Here is a 16,099-nt window from a genome sequence, read left to right on the forward strand (position 1 = left end):
GTATATTAATATATATATATATAAAAAACAATATAAAATGTTGGTTAATGCGCTATAGAAAATCAAAATGCCAGAAGATATTGTTTTTATAACTATATCTTACTTTTTTGTTTTATTCAGAGGTACGGATATGAGAGGTGGCTCCACCAGTTAACACCAAGTGATTATCTTCTCCACAGTGCTGTAAATGTTTACACGGTTCAGAGTGACAGGAAAAATGCAAGAGATAAATCAGCTGATGCTGATAAGTGGGCCAAGCTGTGAACAAAGAATTTCTCATGAACTTGTTGAAATCTCTGCCTCTCTGCCTTCAAAGACGAGTCCCACTTGTTACTTCACTCCTATGTGACCATGGAGGATCTGGAGAGTGACGACTTCAAAATTCACGATCCTCGTGTGATGTGGTTAGACGGTGAGGAATCATGTTCTGAATCACTAATCTGACCGACAGACAGCTGACTAACATCGTTTGAAAGGATTGAAACGTAATAGCTCAGATCGTGTCTCAGTCTCTGTGGATTTAAGCCTTTATTGTAATAAGACAAGATTTTAATTATTTTTCTAAACTGTTTTAATCCTGTTAGAGAATGAAGTGGCTCTGCGCACCCGAGAGGGACACGTCCTGACGGTCAGCCTCAACAACAACACGACCACAACTCTGCTGGACAACAGCTCGCTGGTACGACAGATTCCATCACTGATCACACACACACACCCACACACGCACACACACACAGAATGCATAAACAGATCGACGGAGAAGCAATGCTCATGATGATTGAGAGACAGATGCTGAGCAGAGCTGCACTGTTCTTGCAGAAGACAAATTGGCAGTATAATGACACTATCAATGCATTTTCTCCCCAGTCTGACTCTCCTGAGCCCCCAACACGCGCCTTTACAGAGAGTTTTTTTCTCTTTTGCAAGAGCATCATTTTGAACACGCCTCTGTGCGACACTGACAGACTTATGTGGGTCATTGCAGGCGTGTTCAGAGCAGGATTGTATCGTCAGGTTGGAAAGTCTCATCCTTGTTCAGATTTGGATCGTCGACTCTTTTCTGGCTGCTGTTTTCAATCCTATTAAAACATAAATACCAGAAGAAATATGCCTAATTAAATTACCTTATAAGGCAATGTTGTCTCTTGAATTTATAATAAAAAAAAAAAAGAATTAAGTCCAGGAGTATTTAACTTAAATCAAGAGCTGTATATATAACCAATGTAGCTTTAAACTTTGAGTCAATAGGTGTGTAAATGAGACAGTGGCATGCAAAAATAGCTGCAGAATCAATGTAACCAAATTACACCAATGACCTAACAGATGCACTGGGCTGTGGTAGATGGAGACTAGTTGGTGACTGGTATTTGTGAGGGAGGCTCCAAAATGTCTCAAAACATTTGCAAGGGTACCTAATTTCTTAAAGTGAGTCGCAGAGGCTCAGAGTCTTGTTGCTTGAGTTTTGAACATGATCAATAAAACTACGCAACTGATTTTTCCCCCACTAAAATAGTCAAAGTTGTCACAGGCTATTTGAACCTGTGTAAACCATAAACACCGTTCTGCAAGCTGTACACACAAAAATAAATGGTGATTTTAAAAACAGACTCACCACACAACTTGCTGATCACCTGGTGGGGCGGCTGTGGCTGAGTGGTTAGAGCAGTCGTCCTCCAATGCAGGAGTTGGAGGTTCGATTCCACCAGCAGTCACATGTTGAAGTGTCCTTGGGCAAGACACAGAACCCCTCATTACCTCTTATGTGTGTCCCATCGGTGTATGAATGTGATAAAGCTCTGATTATTCTTTGTAGAGATCTAGTAGAGTGCTGTATGAATGGGTAAATGAGATTGTGTTGTCAAGAGCTTTGAATATCTTGATAAGATCAAAAGGTTCTATATGAGTACAGTCCATTTACTATTTACCTGGTTGCAAACAGCCAAAATTTCTCTTCAGCAGTTGCAGCCCAGTAAGATACAACTTTTAAGTTCTGTGAGCAACAAACTGCAGACTTTTTTACAACTCATTTTCATCACATTTTCACACTTTAACCCTTTCCCCCTTCAGCACCACTAAATAAACATTTAGCTGAACATGTTTATATATGTGAGCCTGTGCACTCAATTCTTATTTTTAAAATCACGCTGCATGTTGTATGCTCTTTTCACTTTAGAAGATTTATGTTTAAAGAAATAGTTAAAAGCCTAAATGAATATGGTGAGTGGATGTAAACTTTTGACTGCAACTGTAGGAGCATTTTACAGCTTTTAGAAACTTGTTAAATGAATACAATGGAAAAGATCTGTTTTTTTCTATAAGAACCTTCCAAATGAACCAGTTTTTTACATTAATGCACAACGAAAACCAATCTTATATTTTCACGTTTTGCACTGAAAAATCTTTCTGCATCCAGTAAATGTAATTTCTAGTCTGGTAAATTCTATACTTGAAGGACATTTTCCAGCTCTCTTTTGTATTTCCTGGTGTAGTAGAGTTAGAAAGTGAAATGCAGGAATTGTTACAGTATTTCTGCTGACACTGACTTTTTCTGCAGGACCTGACCTCGACTAAATTCCAAGTGTCGGCAGACAAGAAGTTTGTGCTGTTGGCGTACAACGTCCGACCGGTAAGTTTCATATTAAGAACAGATACACTTCACCTTCAGAACGCACCCACAGCCATTAATCTTCCTCGAATATTATCAGCACTAACAAAGCTCCTCCACACGTCTGACAGGCCACTTGTGGCTGTTAAACAAAAGCGACATGCAATTTTTATCACTGAGACAACAGAGAGAGAAGCGGCGGCAGAAAGGAGGATGTTTGTGTGTAAGCTCTGCTCCTGCTGCAGCAGTCTCGGCTGCTGAACGACCAGGATAACATATGAGGAGCTGAATATTTAAACTGGCTTGTTGCAGAAGGTGCGGCGGGTGGAGGGAAGCTCAGATGGAGAGATTTGCTGTGAAGTGAGAGCTGCAAAGAAGGAGATCAGGGAGATGAAGAGGCGAACTTGAAGCTGCAGTAATGAAATCGCCCTGTACATTCTGTGGGGAATTTTAATGAGAGCTTGCAGAGAATCACAACTGCAGGTGGTTTCAGATAAGACAACAAAACAGTCTTTATTTTAACACTTCCACTCTCCACCTGTATGATTTCACTCAGCAAAACACCTGCATTGTTGGGACTCTTTTCCATAAAGGCAAGCTGGATAATGTGCAAGTAATCTTCCATGGAGGGAAACCAAATTAGGAGAAAATGAAGGTTCCCAACTCACCCCCACCCCTACACACACACACTTTTATTAAAAATCTGCAAGCGGATTTTGCTGCTCTCATTCGTGCAGCTCCTCTGTCTCTCTGGGTTTCTTTGGGAGACCTGCTTCTCCTCTAATCACTGCGTATCATATTTTGTCTGCGTGTGGGGAAACGAACGAGCCTGTTGCCGCGCTACAGCATCCATCACAAACACAGCAGCTGAATTATTGAACGGTGTGCATACATCCCATCTGTTTTCCACACACATCTCTGAGGAGGAAGGGCTCAGATCCTTGGCCAGTTTGGGTCCCCGTTGGTTAATTTATAGCTCGTCATTAGCATAGTTCCTTTGATATCAGCGGGGATCGTTTCGGCTCTTCTCTAAGCTCAGAGCATCAGAACAGAAATAAACTGGAGATAGTGAGGATACCACCTGAAAGTCCGTGTTTGTTCAGGTTTTAGGTTTGTTTGTTTGTGTGTGGAGGCTGCTCCTCCATCCCTCCCCGCCTCTTCCTTTGTAGCTGTCTCTCCGTCTTCCCCCTCTTTCATTTCCCTCACTTTCTTCTATCTATCTCTGGGGGGGATTTGTGCTGACTGAAGCAGTTTGTGCCGAGCCTCGACTTCAGGAGAGGAGCAGCATGCTTGCTCAGAGAGTGGCAGAAAAACGCCAGAGAACAACCGAGAGCCACTCAGGGTGGTGGTGGGTGATAAATGGGATATGCGCCGCTTGCCCTTAGATACACTGCCCAGTTGAAATCAATTGGAATGATCATGAGAGTGTCAGAATGGAGCTGCGAGGAGGAGAAATGGATGAGCGGGCTACGGGTAAAGTGAAAAGGCTTCACTGGGTTTTGTATTAGCTCAGGAGGCTTTTTGTGGGGGCTGCTGGGTGAGAATAAATGGATTTTGATAGAATGGGTTGCATAGAAATATTTGGGGATTCTGACACAAAAGAAAGCAGAGGTCCCACAGGAAACTGTCTCGCCTAAAAACTCGTTTGAATTAGGCACGCTTGTTTCCAACGGAGGAGTGAACGAAACGAGAACAGACATTTCTGTGGTGGTGAAACGTTTCAGCAGACGTTTTTCAGGATTGATGCGCAGAAGGAGCTGCACCGGAGCCTGCCAAGATAGTGTTATTTGGGGACAAATAAAACGCCATGGGGGTTATGTCTGCAGCCTGCTGCAAACTCTGATGGGCGCTCGTGTAAAAGCAGAACCGTGCACGGCTGCTGTAGATGTGAGGCAGGAGTGATGCTATTATCCCCACATTGTGAGGTGAACAATAGCTCAAAATATCTTGGCTCGCTGAAAGCTCGTTGTAATCTTTAGACATATACTTTGTCACATTATCCCACACTATCTTCTGAGTGTTTAATCTTTCTCTAGTGCCCCCCTCCTCTGTTTTGGCAGCAGATTGGATGTGGGTAATAATAAAAAAGAGAGGTGTGGCAGGCAGAGAACTGGAGGATTTATGATCTGTTTCTGGCAGTCACATTAGAATTCACTCTGCCTCTCCAAGACAGATGCTCCCAGCCTTCCTTTCTGTTTATCACACAGACTCACACATGCAACAACAATAAGACCGCCAAAGGCGTCGCAATGTTGAATTACGAGCACAATTGCTGGGTTCCTGAACAAATCGCTAATAGCTGAGGAACGCGGTGCTGATGGCAACGCTGCGTCGTTTCATCTCCAAGAAGGATGTGTCCTGTAACTTCCTGTCTTCTTCCTGTGTCCCCGTCCCTCACTTTTTATGTTCGCACACTGCAGAGGCGCAAAAGTGGGTGCCAATATCTGTGCCCATGCCAGTGTGTCTGTCTGTTAACAAAATATCTTATGAATCACTGGAAGATTTTATTAAACCTGCTGAAAGTTAATATTGGACATTTCATCTACAGTAGTCCCTCGCTAATTCGTGGTTCGTTTATTGCGGACTCGCTCTATTGCGATTTTTCAAAATAAGATGGACATGACACACAATTGGTTGACTGATGGATGAGCCGCACGATCGGCATGGATATGTTATTTAAAATAAATTGTTTTAAATTATTTATCACCTGCTGAACCTTTGTGCAGCCCACACTGCAGGATAAACTTCCTGCTGCAGCTGATCAGCTGTTCCCCATGCAGAACGAAGAAGTGGGCGTGGCCAAGAGCGCTTGCAGGTGGCTGAGAGCAGAGGAGGCAGGGAGCTGAAATCATGACATTCTGTGCTTTTTTTTTAGAGCGTTTAGAAACATTGTTTAGAATATTTCAAGAGTGTGGGAAGGGTTCAAAATGCCTTATATTTTTATATTAATAATTAATTAATTAATAATTAATATATAAATAATTAAATAAACTACGACTTACTACTTGTACTACTATTCCTACTTCGCGGTTTTTCACTTATTGCGGGGCTTCACGGTACAGATCCCCCGCGATAAACGAGGGACTACTGACAACTGATTAAATTTTGAAGATTGGTATCACATCCAGCTGAAGTAGAAAAAAATTAAAACAATGTCTGTAAATTCTACAGATAATTATCCAAAGTATAGTGTGGTAGTAGCTGAGAATGAGCCCCAACACATATTCAGAGTGCTAAAAGACTGAGCAACACCTTTGCTTAAAGTTTTCCTTTAACTTTTTGGCATCAGCTATCTGTTAGCAAAACATCTCATGAATTACTGGTCAGATTTAAATGAAACCTTTAGGAAATATTAATTGGATACATCGTATTAACCTGTAGAGCCAGTAGTATTTTAAGATGGCTGCCACAGCCAGCTGACCTCAGGAAACACAAAAATGGCTTTAATGCAGCCAATATTACAGAAACTGAGCCAGAAATGGGTGTGGTAGTAGCTGAGCAGTGTCCCTAACACAAAATCTGAGCTGACACAGCATCTTAGCTTTAAACTTTGGCTTTACCTGTTGGAGTCAGCCCTGTTGGCAAAATATCTCTGAAAGCACTGGACATATTTCAGTGGAACTCTCAGAAACTAATTATTGGATGTACATCTTGAATCGATTACCAACCCATATTAGAGCCAGGCATCTCAAGAGGGCTAGCAGAGTTAATTGACCTTGGCCAGTACAAACTAGTCTGTACCTTAGTGAGTTCTACGGATATCGAGTTGAGTCGATTGTAGCTGAGAGTCGTTCAGATCAGACTCCAAGCACGATCAGCTCATGAGAGGTATTATGAGATGGCACAAAATTTTATTTCTGAGGTTTGACCAAAATTGTTTCAACTCCATCATTGCTCATCATAAGTCAATAGTCTAAAACTCTGGTGTTAAGGCAGCAGGTGATCCCTTCAAGAAGTGCTAGGCCTTTATTTTTATTTCCTCTTTCTGCTGTTCTTGTGAAACGGTTCTTTTTCTTCTTTGCACTTTTGCTCCTCGCGCTCAGACTTTACAACACAATCAGCTCTCAGTTTCATTTAGGCAGCCTCAGAATTTATTCCCCCCCTCTTTTCCCCCTGCAGCCCTTTGCCGTCGCCATCCCGGCCGTGCATTTTCTAACAACAGACAAACAACACTGAAGAAAAATCCAATTTCACTGCTAAGTGTGCTGCATAGAGGATGTGACATTTAATTTCTGTAGGGGCTGGTTTTTTCCAAGTGGTGGGGCTTTCGCCGAGGCCAGTGGGCAGATTCGCTGCCTCGAACCCTTTGCTTGAAAAACAGTGAAAATGGTAGAAATCAATACATTACCTTGAGTTCATTGGCTTTGATCAGTTGCAATTAACACACACACACATACACTCACACACAGACACACGCAGTCATTGATTCTGGTCTCTTAGAGCTCTTTTTCAGCATGTTAATTCAATCAGAGCTGCTCCTGCTTGTGTCAGAGCTGCCAGCCACAGCAGAGCTCAAGGAAACGGATATTACCCGTAATAAGAATGTGTCTCCATTCTTGCGCATTTATTTCACATGTTGTGTCTTCATTTTTCTTGGTTTCAGCCATACAAGTTTCTTTTTACCCACTTGCGATCACAGTAATGATGAAATATGAATGAAAGTGCTGCAAGCAGTTTAATGACAAGTTAAGCATGAAGAGGATGTGATTGTCTTAGGATAACAGCCAAAGCAATATTAAAACAGTGACCGCTCAAATGCAGACAATTACAAGAAGAGACTCTGCTGCTAATATTTCTCTTAGCTGGGAGAAACCAATTTCACAAAAGTGGAATCAGTGAACATTTGCTTTTCTAATTTTGTAGAATAATTGTTTTTTCTGTGTTTAAGGCAACAGACCGTTTAAGGTTCTTTGCTGTGGTTAAAAAAAAAAACTCCTAAAGAAAGAACACAAACACTAAAGTCTTGTTGCACACAACTTTGTTGTACAACTGACCGTCACAGCTTTTATATGTGGCTGCAGTGGGTTGCAAAACTGTTCACCCCCTCGATATTCAACCTGAAATTTAAATAGATATTTTTATTTGGTTATAAGTCATAAATCCAGACAAACACTTTAGATTAATGAAGTAAAAAAAAAAAAAACTGATTAAAAATATTCTGTAAAATATAAAACTAAAAAATGGTGCATGCGTATAAATTCACTGCCTTTGTTATGATGAAAGTCAAATACAGTAGTCCCTCACTACTTCACGGTTCGTTTATTACGGACTCGATCTATCGCGGTGTTTCAAAATAAGATTTGACATGACACACAATTGGCTGATTGATAGATGAGCCGCATGATCAGCATGGATTTTCATTTAAAATAATTTATTTTAAATTGTTTATCACCTGCTGCACTTTTGTGCAGCCCATACTGCAGGATAAACTTCCTGCTGCAGCTGATCAGCTGTTCTCCATGCAGAGCGGAGAAGTGGGCGTGGCCAAGAGGGCTAGGCTTGCAGATGGCAAAGAGCAGAGGAGGCAGAGAGTTGAAATCATGACATTCTGTGCTCTTTTAGCGTGTTTACAGTTTAGAAACATTGTTTAGAACATTGCAAGAGTGTGGGCAGGGTTTAAAATGCCTTATATCTTTATATTAATAATTAATTAATTAATAATTAAAACATAAATAATTAAATAAACTACGACTTTCTACTTGTACTACTATTCCTACTTCGCGGTTTTTCACTTGTTGCGGGGCTTCAAGGTACAGATCCACTGCTATAAACGAGGAACTGCTGTAGTCTGTTTATGAACAGCTGCTCTGATTGACTTCAGAATCAACACCTTTAAGTAGTAAGAACCACCATCAAACAAGAGGCAATATGAAGACCAAGGAACTCTACACAGGTCAAACACAAAGTTGCACAGAAGTACAGATCAGGGTTGGCTTTAAAATATCCCAAGCCTCGAACATCCCATAGAGCTCCATTAAATCCTATTTTTAGAAAGTGGAAAGATCAAACCACTACAGCCAACCTGCTGAGAGAGGGTCATCCACCAAAACTCACAGACTGTGCAGAGCATGCATTGATCAGAGAAACATTCAGGACGCCAAAGATCACTCTGATGGAGCCGAGCAGCTCTTCTGCAGAGATGAGAGGATCTGTCCATTGGATAAGCTGCACAGAGCTGGGCTTCATGGAAGCTGCAGGAAAAGGTGTTGCTTAAAGAAAGAGAGGAAGAGTAGATCATTTGGATTTTGGCAAAATGCTTATTTAAAACCCCCAAGCACATAGAAGAAGACACCAAAGTTCACGCTCAATAATCCAGGTAAAAATCCAACAATGTTCAGTCAGGTCATCTGGACGGTTTCTTTTTTTGCTGAGATGTTTCGTTCTTCATCCAAAGGATTTCTTCAATCTGAGGAGTCACCAGCAAACTGAGTCCCACAAGCAGCACACTCCCAGAGTGGAAAAAAAAACAGTTTGCTGGTGATAAGATGGCCTCCTGGGCCTGCCCACTCCCCCATCAACTCCTCTGAGGCAGCCATGCCAAAGTGGTTCAAAACACCAAAGTTCATGCTCAGTAATCATCCAGCGTCATTCACACAACATAGAAGAAGGTTGTGTGGTCAGATGAGACTAAAATGATACTTTTAGGCCACAAGGACAGCATGTCTGAGGTAGGCCTACCACCTCTCATCATGCTGAGAACACCCTACAGTGAAGCACGGTGGTGGCAGCATCATGCTTGATGTTTTGTTTTAACAGCAGATACTTTGAAACTGGTCAGAGTTAAAGGAAATGTGGATGGAGCAAAACACAGAGAAAGTTTTGAGAGGAACTTTGAATCTTCTAGAGATTTGGGACTGGGATTGAGGTTCACGTTCGAACAGGACACACCGCTGAAGCTACACTCCAGTGGTTTCAGAACAAACTCGTAAATGTTCTAAAGTGGTCCAGATTTTAATCCAACTGAGCTTCTCAAACTGAGCAGCTGCAGTTTGGTGAAAAAGAATGGACAAAATTTCCAGTGTTCGGTCGGACCAAGTTCATGGAGACGTGACTTGATGCTGTAACTGCTGAAAAAGGTGATGAGAACATATGCACACACATTTTTTTATTTTCATATATATATTAGAATTATGTTAAACAAGTTCTTTCCCCATTCATCTTCACTAACCTAGAGCTTTTGTGTAGGTCCAGCGCTTTTAAACAAACTTAAAATCATTTTAAATTCCAGCTCGTCAGGCAGCAGAATGTCACGACAGGGGGTTAATACTTTTGCAACAACTGTTGGTGCATGTGCGTGTGTGATCTAAACTTCCTGTGTGTTTTCATCTCTGTGTGACACGCCTCTGTGCATGGTATCCTCTACCTCTTTCAGGTGTTTTCTCAGTCCTTCACAGCCTCCTATGCTATCTACACTGTGGCTAATGGGTAGGTGGAACTGCAAGAGCTACTGCATGAGATGCACTGGGCATGAGCGTTACCAATGCAAGCAGAACTGTAGACTGAAAACTAAAGTCCCCCAAAGTGCATCTTACTGCGTCTGACCTTCGTGTTGTCCTCCAACATGCATTCATCAGTGTTCTCTCCAGGTTCCATAACCCAACGTACTGCGAGCTTTGTGCAGTACTGCACTTTCAGCGTCACTGCCTGAGATCATTTTAAGCATTGTCAGTGGAGAAAAATGTATCTGTGGTGGCTTTGGATGCTCAGAGGAGCGTCCAGAAAATGATTTGGGAAGGATGTCCAGATGACCCGCAGCATCGATCAGTGTCTGACTTGGAAGAATTGTGTTTGCCTGCAGGATTTAAATATGGGGAACAGAAATGTTGCACTCCTGCATGAGCCAGACCCGTTCTCCGTCTTCCCTCTCTGCATCGTGCTCTTTTGTCCTGTCACCACAGCTGCTATTCCAACAGCGGGCTTACGGACAGGCTTCAGAGGGCTTCAGGCGGGACGGTGGTCTCTGACTTGGTGGTGTTATGTCTGAGGTTTTGTGTGTGTGTTAAAGGGATCTGCTGGAGCTTCAGCCTCCTGAAGGGGAGAAGACAGAACTGCAGTACGCTTCCTGGGGACCTCAGGGGAACCAGCTGGTAAGCAAGGCATTCACTTGTTCAGGAGAAAAACTTGTAGTCATCTTCGTCAGCAAACATGATTAGGAACTTTATTTGCCTCCTTACCAGAGAATTTTCTATTTGACACAACTTTCATAATAAAAACAGCATCACTACAATGTCATTTTAGCAATAAACTCCATATGCAGCGGCTGTATCATATAACAGGATTGTTTTATAGCAATATTATTACTCATCTGCCTCTGCTGTAATGTAATTGGCTTTTGCTCCCATGTCAGTGCTCATCTGCACCATATTAACTGGCAAGTAGAGATGTATTGGCTCTCAGCAGCGTCTGAGCGGGCCAATGATTCATTCATACTTGGATGGCGTTCCCTGCTTAAATCAGGCAGCCAGCTGTGAAGTCTGCAACCTTGCTGTCTCTGACAATAGATTGGTTAATGTCTGTCTCCATGTGCCAGGCGTACGTGTTTGATGGAGATATCTACTACAAGCCCAGCGTGATGAGCAAAGCCCTGCGCCTCACGTCCACCAACCAGGAGCAGAATGTGGTGAATGGACTGTCTGACTGGATTTATGAAGGTAGGAGCGTGCCCAGTTCTTCTCTCAGGCAGTTGGCAACTCTGAGCAGTAAAAGCAGGCCTACACCTACAAAACAAAATGTCTGTATTTAAAACCAGAGGAGGTGCTTTTGACATATGCTGCCCATTGGTGGTCTCTGGACGGTGCCAGGCTGGCTTACCTCCGCATCAACAACTCTGCTACACCTGTGATGGAGCTACCTCACTTCCTGGGTGGCATCTATCCCTCCAACATTATCTTCCCCTACCCAAAGGTAAATTCACTGTTAAAGCTACAGTCAGGCTTTTAGGACAGTGCATGCTGTTTTACTGCTCATAAAACTTGTTGAGTTCAAAGCTCACAGTTTAGACACTAAACTCAGCTTATTATTCTGGGAATATTCTTTTTTTTCTGAGACATTTAAAATGTTGCTGTACACGGAATATTAACGAACTCTGATTGGCACAGCTGCAGAGAGTCTTTGCAAAACTATGATTCATTAATTAGAAGTTGGTAAGCATGGTGGTGCAACTCGTAGAGCTGCTGCCTCTCAGCGAGCAGGTTCCCGGTTCAAATCCCGGTCCGGGGGCCTTTCTGGGTGGAGTTTGCATGTTCTCTCTGTGCATGCGTGGGTTTTCTCCCGGTACTCCAGTTTCCTCCCACAGACCAAAAACATGCATGTTAGGCTGATTGGTAACTATAAATTGTCTCTAGGTGTGAGTGAGTGTCTCATTTGTCTCTGTGTGGCCCTGTGATGGACTTGCAACCTGCCCAGGGTGTCACCTGCCCCTCGCACAGTGATTGCCAGACATGGGCACCAGCAACCCCCGTGACCCAAAATGGAAGAAGTGGATAAAAGATAATGGATGGATGGATGGATAATTAGAAGTTGGTGAAATGCAGGCTGTTCTGCTTTTCACACAGTTTTCATTATTTTACCCACCGGACATTTCTTACTGGGATGAGGGACATCTAGTGGGGGGGGGGGGGGGTGTTATCAAGCTATTTGACAATAAAATAAGGAAGCAACAAGAGGTTTTTAGACTTCCATAAAGGCACTGGTCAGAAAAAACATTTTTTAAATTGGATACTGTCAGGTGCTCAGAGGGCCTGTTACAGAGGTCTGCAACCTCAAATGAGCCATTTCTGCCTCTTTGCATGCAAAATAAAATATCTATGGAGCTGCAAAACCTGCTAATACTGTGATGGTGATTCAGACATTTGTTATGATGCGTAACCATGCCAACAAGGTGGTTTTTACCATTGGGAGCAGTTGATTAACATCTCAAAAGCTCAAATAAGACCTCAGCTACAGCCCCAAATCACAAATGAGTTGAAAAAAAAAAAAAAAAAAAAAAAAAAAAAAAAAAAAAAAAAAAAAAAGAGGTGCCATGGTTGCATCCACGTCTACCTGGCGGGGGTGTTTGAGTACCTGACCGCCGATATCCTAGAGCTGGTGGGAAACGTGGCTCGTGACTACAAGAAGACCAGGATCATCCCCGACACCTGCAGCTGGTTGTCCACAATACCATACCAATTTATTTATAAAGCACTTTAAACAGTGACAAAGCACACCAAAGTGCTTTGGTGTGCTTTTACAATGACGAGAAGCTCAACACGCTGCTGGGAGGAGTAACCGTCGCTCAGGGAGGAGTTCTGCCCAAGATTCAGGTGGTCCTGCTGCCCAAGAAGACTGAGAAATTGATCAAGTTCAAGTAGCTAGATCAACATCTGCAGCCAGTTTCTGCTCTAAGACGGACGGCTACAAGAGATCCTTCCTGCCCACAGACGTCAGAATCTATAACAACTTTAATGAAACCAGGATGACGAGCTACCACAACATTTAATTTCCCTTTGGGATTAATAAAGTATTTTTGAATTTAATTGAATTTGATTTTCAAGTGGTGGCCCATAGCTCACTTCAAGCCTGTTGGAGGGGGCTTTTCCGGATATTAGATGTGATTTTATTAAATTAAAATAACCAATTATTAGTATTTATTTATATTTTAATATTTGAGGGCAAAAGAAAATAAACTGATTTATGTAAAGAAGAAAAAATATATAGTTTTTACCAATTTTATAAAAATTCAAACAGAAGGATACAGGCTTATGTACGTTTTCTTTGTAATTGTGGAAACAATTCATAAAGTATTCTATTATGAAATAATAAAGCATAAAGTTAAAAATCAGGCAGTCTGTTGATATGTAATTGAATTTTAAAATGAGAATAAATACTTCTGTTTACTTTGACTTTGTCTTTTTTCTTTGATTTTTATTCTTATCAAATTGGCTCACCAGATTTCTTCTCAGCAACTTGCCTTAAAGTTATTTCCCCCCCAAACATTTGGTGGATTTGAGAAACAGATCACACTGTTAGACTGGACGTGAGCTAAAAGAAGTGGCTAACAAACTACTAGCATGATGTAGTCAACAAGTTTTACTCTTTGTGTCAGTATCATTCACATGTTGGCAATAAAAATTACTAAAAATTAGCTATTTCTTGTTGTTGGTACAACAAACAATAAACTTCAGTTTTATGTTAGTTTTGGTCAAAACTTGGAGCCGCTGCAGCGGAACCAACGAGCCACATGTTGCAGACCCCAGTTCTAACATTAAGCTCTGTTTTTCAGCAGTTCTGAGCCTTTTTTTAATTAATGCAGTTGTTGGGTTAATATAGACCTTCAGCAAGGTTGTTTAGTTCTGATTAGATGAAAGGTAATCACCTAAAGGAAAAGCATAAATGGGATTAAGTCAAAGCTCACAAAGAGAAAGTGATAAATGTATGCATCTTCAAATTAAAATGTATGTTCTCCCTCGGGGAGATGTAAAAAGCAAAATGTTAAGAGCAACAAGCAGGGCATGTAAATTAAAGTGAGAGAGAAAAAATAGAGATGGATTTAATAGTTATCTGAAATAAATAGGATAATAAATAAACCGCAGATGATAAAAGCAAAGAAACAGTCCTGAAGCATTATTCTTAATTAAATTAAAAAGGTCACATTTTTCAGTCACGTTTGTCTATTTCTAAATGCTAAATTGTTTTTTTTAAGCATCTAGCTGGTGGCGGCATACGTCTAATCTCTTTAGATGTACGTAAATGTCACACAGATGTCTCCTTTGGCTGGTAATCCTCGGCACATTTCACATCCAGTCCAACACAGAGGACCTCACAAGGAAACATCACAGCCCTCGTGAGAGAAGTCCAGCAGCACCTGTTTTCCTTCAGACATTTGAAACAATCTTGACTTGTAACATCGACTGCTTGTCTCTTCCTACCCCGGTTGTGCTGAAAACATCCTGACTCGTGGCAGATGGGTGAAGTTTGTTAGCTGCAGGGCAGCTGACAAGAAGGCCCTGCAGAGTAATCACAGCAGCACAATCATTGGCTTCCAGCAAAACAACTGCGGAGCTTGGTGCCTTTGTCACTGTGCAGCAAACAGCCAAAAACATATCACACCCCGGTCATCTTTTCATGCTGCTGCCCTCTGGGAGGCCTTTAAAACTCCCACGTAAGAGTTTTACTAAAGTGCAGTTAGAGGTCTAAACCTGCTAACTGACCCATCTAGTGTTCATTATGCTCAGGCCAAACCCCAGAATCAGAATAAGCTTTATTATCATTGCACCGAGATACAGTGAGATTATGTTTGTACAGTCGTCCGAAAGATGCAGCCCCTTATCCTTTTTCAGAATACTTTGTAGATAGAAAAGAGGAAAGGCCATGAGGATAGGATAGTGGTGTTACAAAAAATATCTCTTCATACCTTGTCCTATCAGGACACGATTTAAGACATCAAAAACTTTACCAGCAGCACATTTATAGACACATTACATATTCATTTGACAACAAGACGGTGAGATTTGTCCATGAAGCACTTCCAGATAGTCCACAGCCGGGACAGCTCTGATAAGCCTTCACAGAAGTTCTCGGGGGGGGGAGGGGCGGGGGGGGGGATAAACATAGCTTTTCCTTAGTTTATACATATCCCAGGAGAAATTTGATAAGTCGTCCTGCTTTGAGGCCAAACGGGGGAGTCAGATTCAGATAAGCCACAATTGCTGATTGTTTTTCAGGCAGATTGTTTTTTTTCTCATCCTGCTGAGTCCTGCTGGTATTTTCGATACAAAATGCCCAGATTTGTGGGCATTCCACTGATCCTTGCTTATGAGCACCCTCCAAGATCATCTCCAACATGCTGGAGAGTCCCAGAAGATGCAAGTTTCCTGCAATTCTCACAAATCGCTTCCATCTTATGGCTCATAAATCAGCTGATTTTGAGTGCACAAAGCACAAACCAAACCTTCACACAGACTCGGCAGCTTTGCCATGGCAGAAACTGCTGCCGCCGTCCTCTTTAATAGCCGATAACATGGGAATCCGCCGATGCCATAAATCAGAAACCCTGCTATCATGGTTCCAATTACTTTGTATATAAATTCGCTCAACCTTTATTTAAACAGATAAGTCACATTGAGCCTCGAAGACTCATTTACAAGTGAGATCTGTTTGGACAGACAATAAAAGTGGTGAAAAATGACACATATAAACAGTGATACGTATTCACTCAACCTTTATTTAAAAACCTTTATTTAAACGTCTTCGGCATCCTCCTGAGACATGCAGAAAGACACATCAGCTCCCAAGCTCCCCACGGATCCATGACGTATCCTGCTGTGTGCGCCTCAGCGGGACATGAGGGTTCTCCAGGACCCTGTCGCTTTGTTGAAAAGAATTTATCGGTTGCATGGAAAGTCCAGCTGACCAGATCCATGATAGTACCGGTAGTTTTAGTTTCGGAAGATAAAACAGAGGGAAAAAAAGCAGAAGGAGGACAGGGGAGCAGGAGGAGGACAGGAGAGCAGGAGG

At 42.0% G+C, this 16,099-nt stretch overlaps 1 protein-coding gene across 1 annotated transcript in view; it reads left to right on the forward strand.

Annotated features, from left to right (window-relative positions):
* LOC119417466 (inactive dipeptidyl peptidase 10) overlaps positions 1-16,099 on the forward strand; it is a 52,904-nt gene that overhangs the window by 8,802 nt on the left and 28,003 nt on the right. Inside the window, exons 4-10 of the mRNA XM_037684676.1 lie at positions 317-412; positions 585-679; positions 2,555-2,626; positions 9,978-10,030; positions 10,611-10,692; positions 11,136-11,256; positions 11,355-11,509. Coding sequence (XP_037540604.1) covers positions 317-412; positions 585-679; positions 2,555-2,626; positions 9,978-10,030; positions 10,611-10,692; positions 11,136-11,256; positions 11,355-11,509 — 674 coding nt within the window. The remainder of the gene's footprint in view (positions 1-316; positions 413-584; positions 680-2,554; positions 2,627-9,977; positions 10,031-10,610; positions 10,693-11,135; positions 11,257-11,354; positions 11,510-16,099) is intronic.

This window comes from Nematolebias whitei, chromosome 11 (assembly GCF_014905685.2).
Source record: "Nematolebias whitei isolate Nwh7 chromosome 11, NemWhi1, whole genome shotgun sequence".
Lineage (NCBI taxonomy): Eukaryota > Metazoa > Chordata > Actinopteri > Cyprinodontiformes > Rivulidae > Nematolebias > Nematolebias whitei.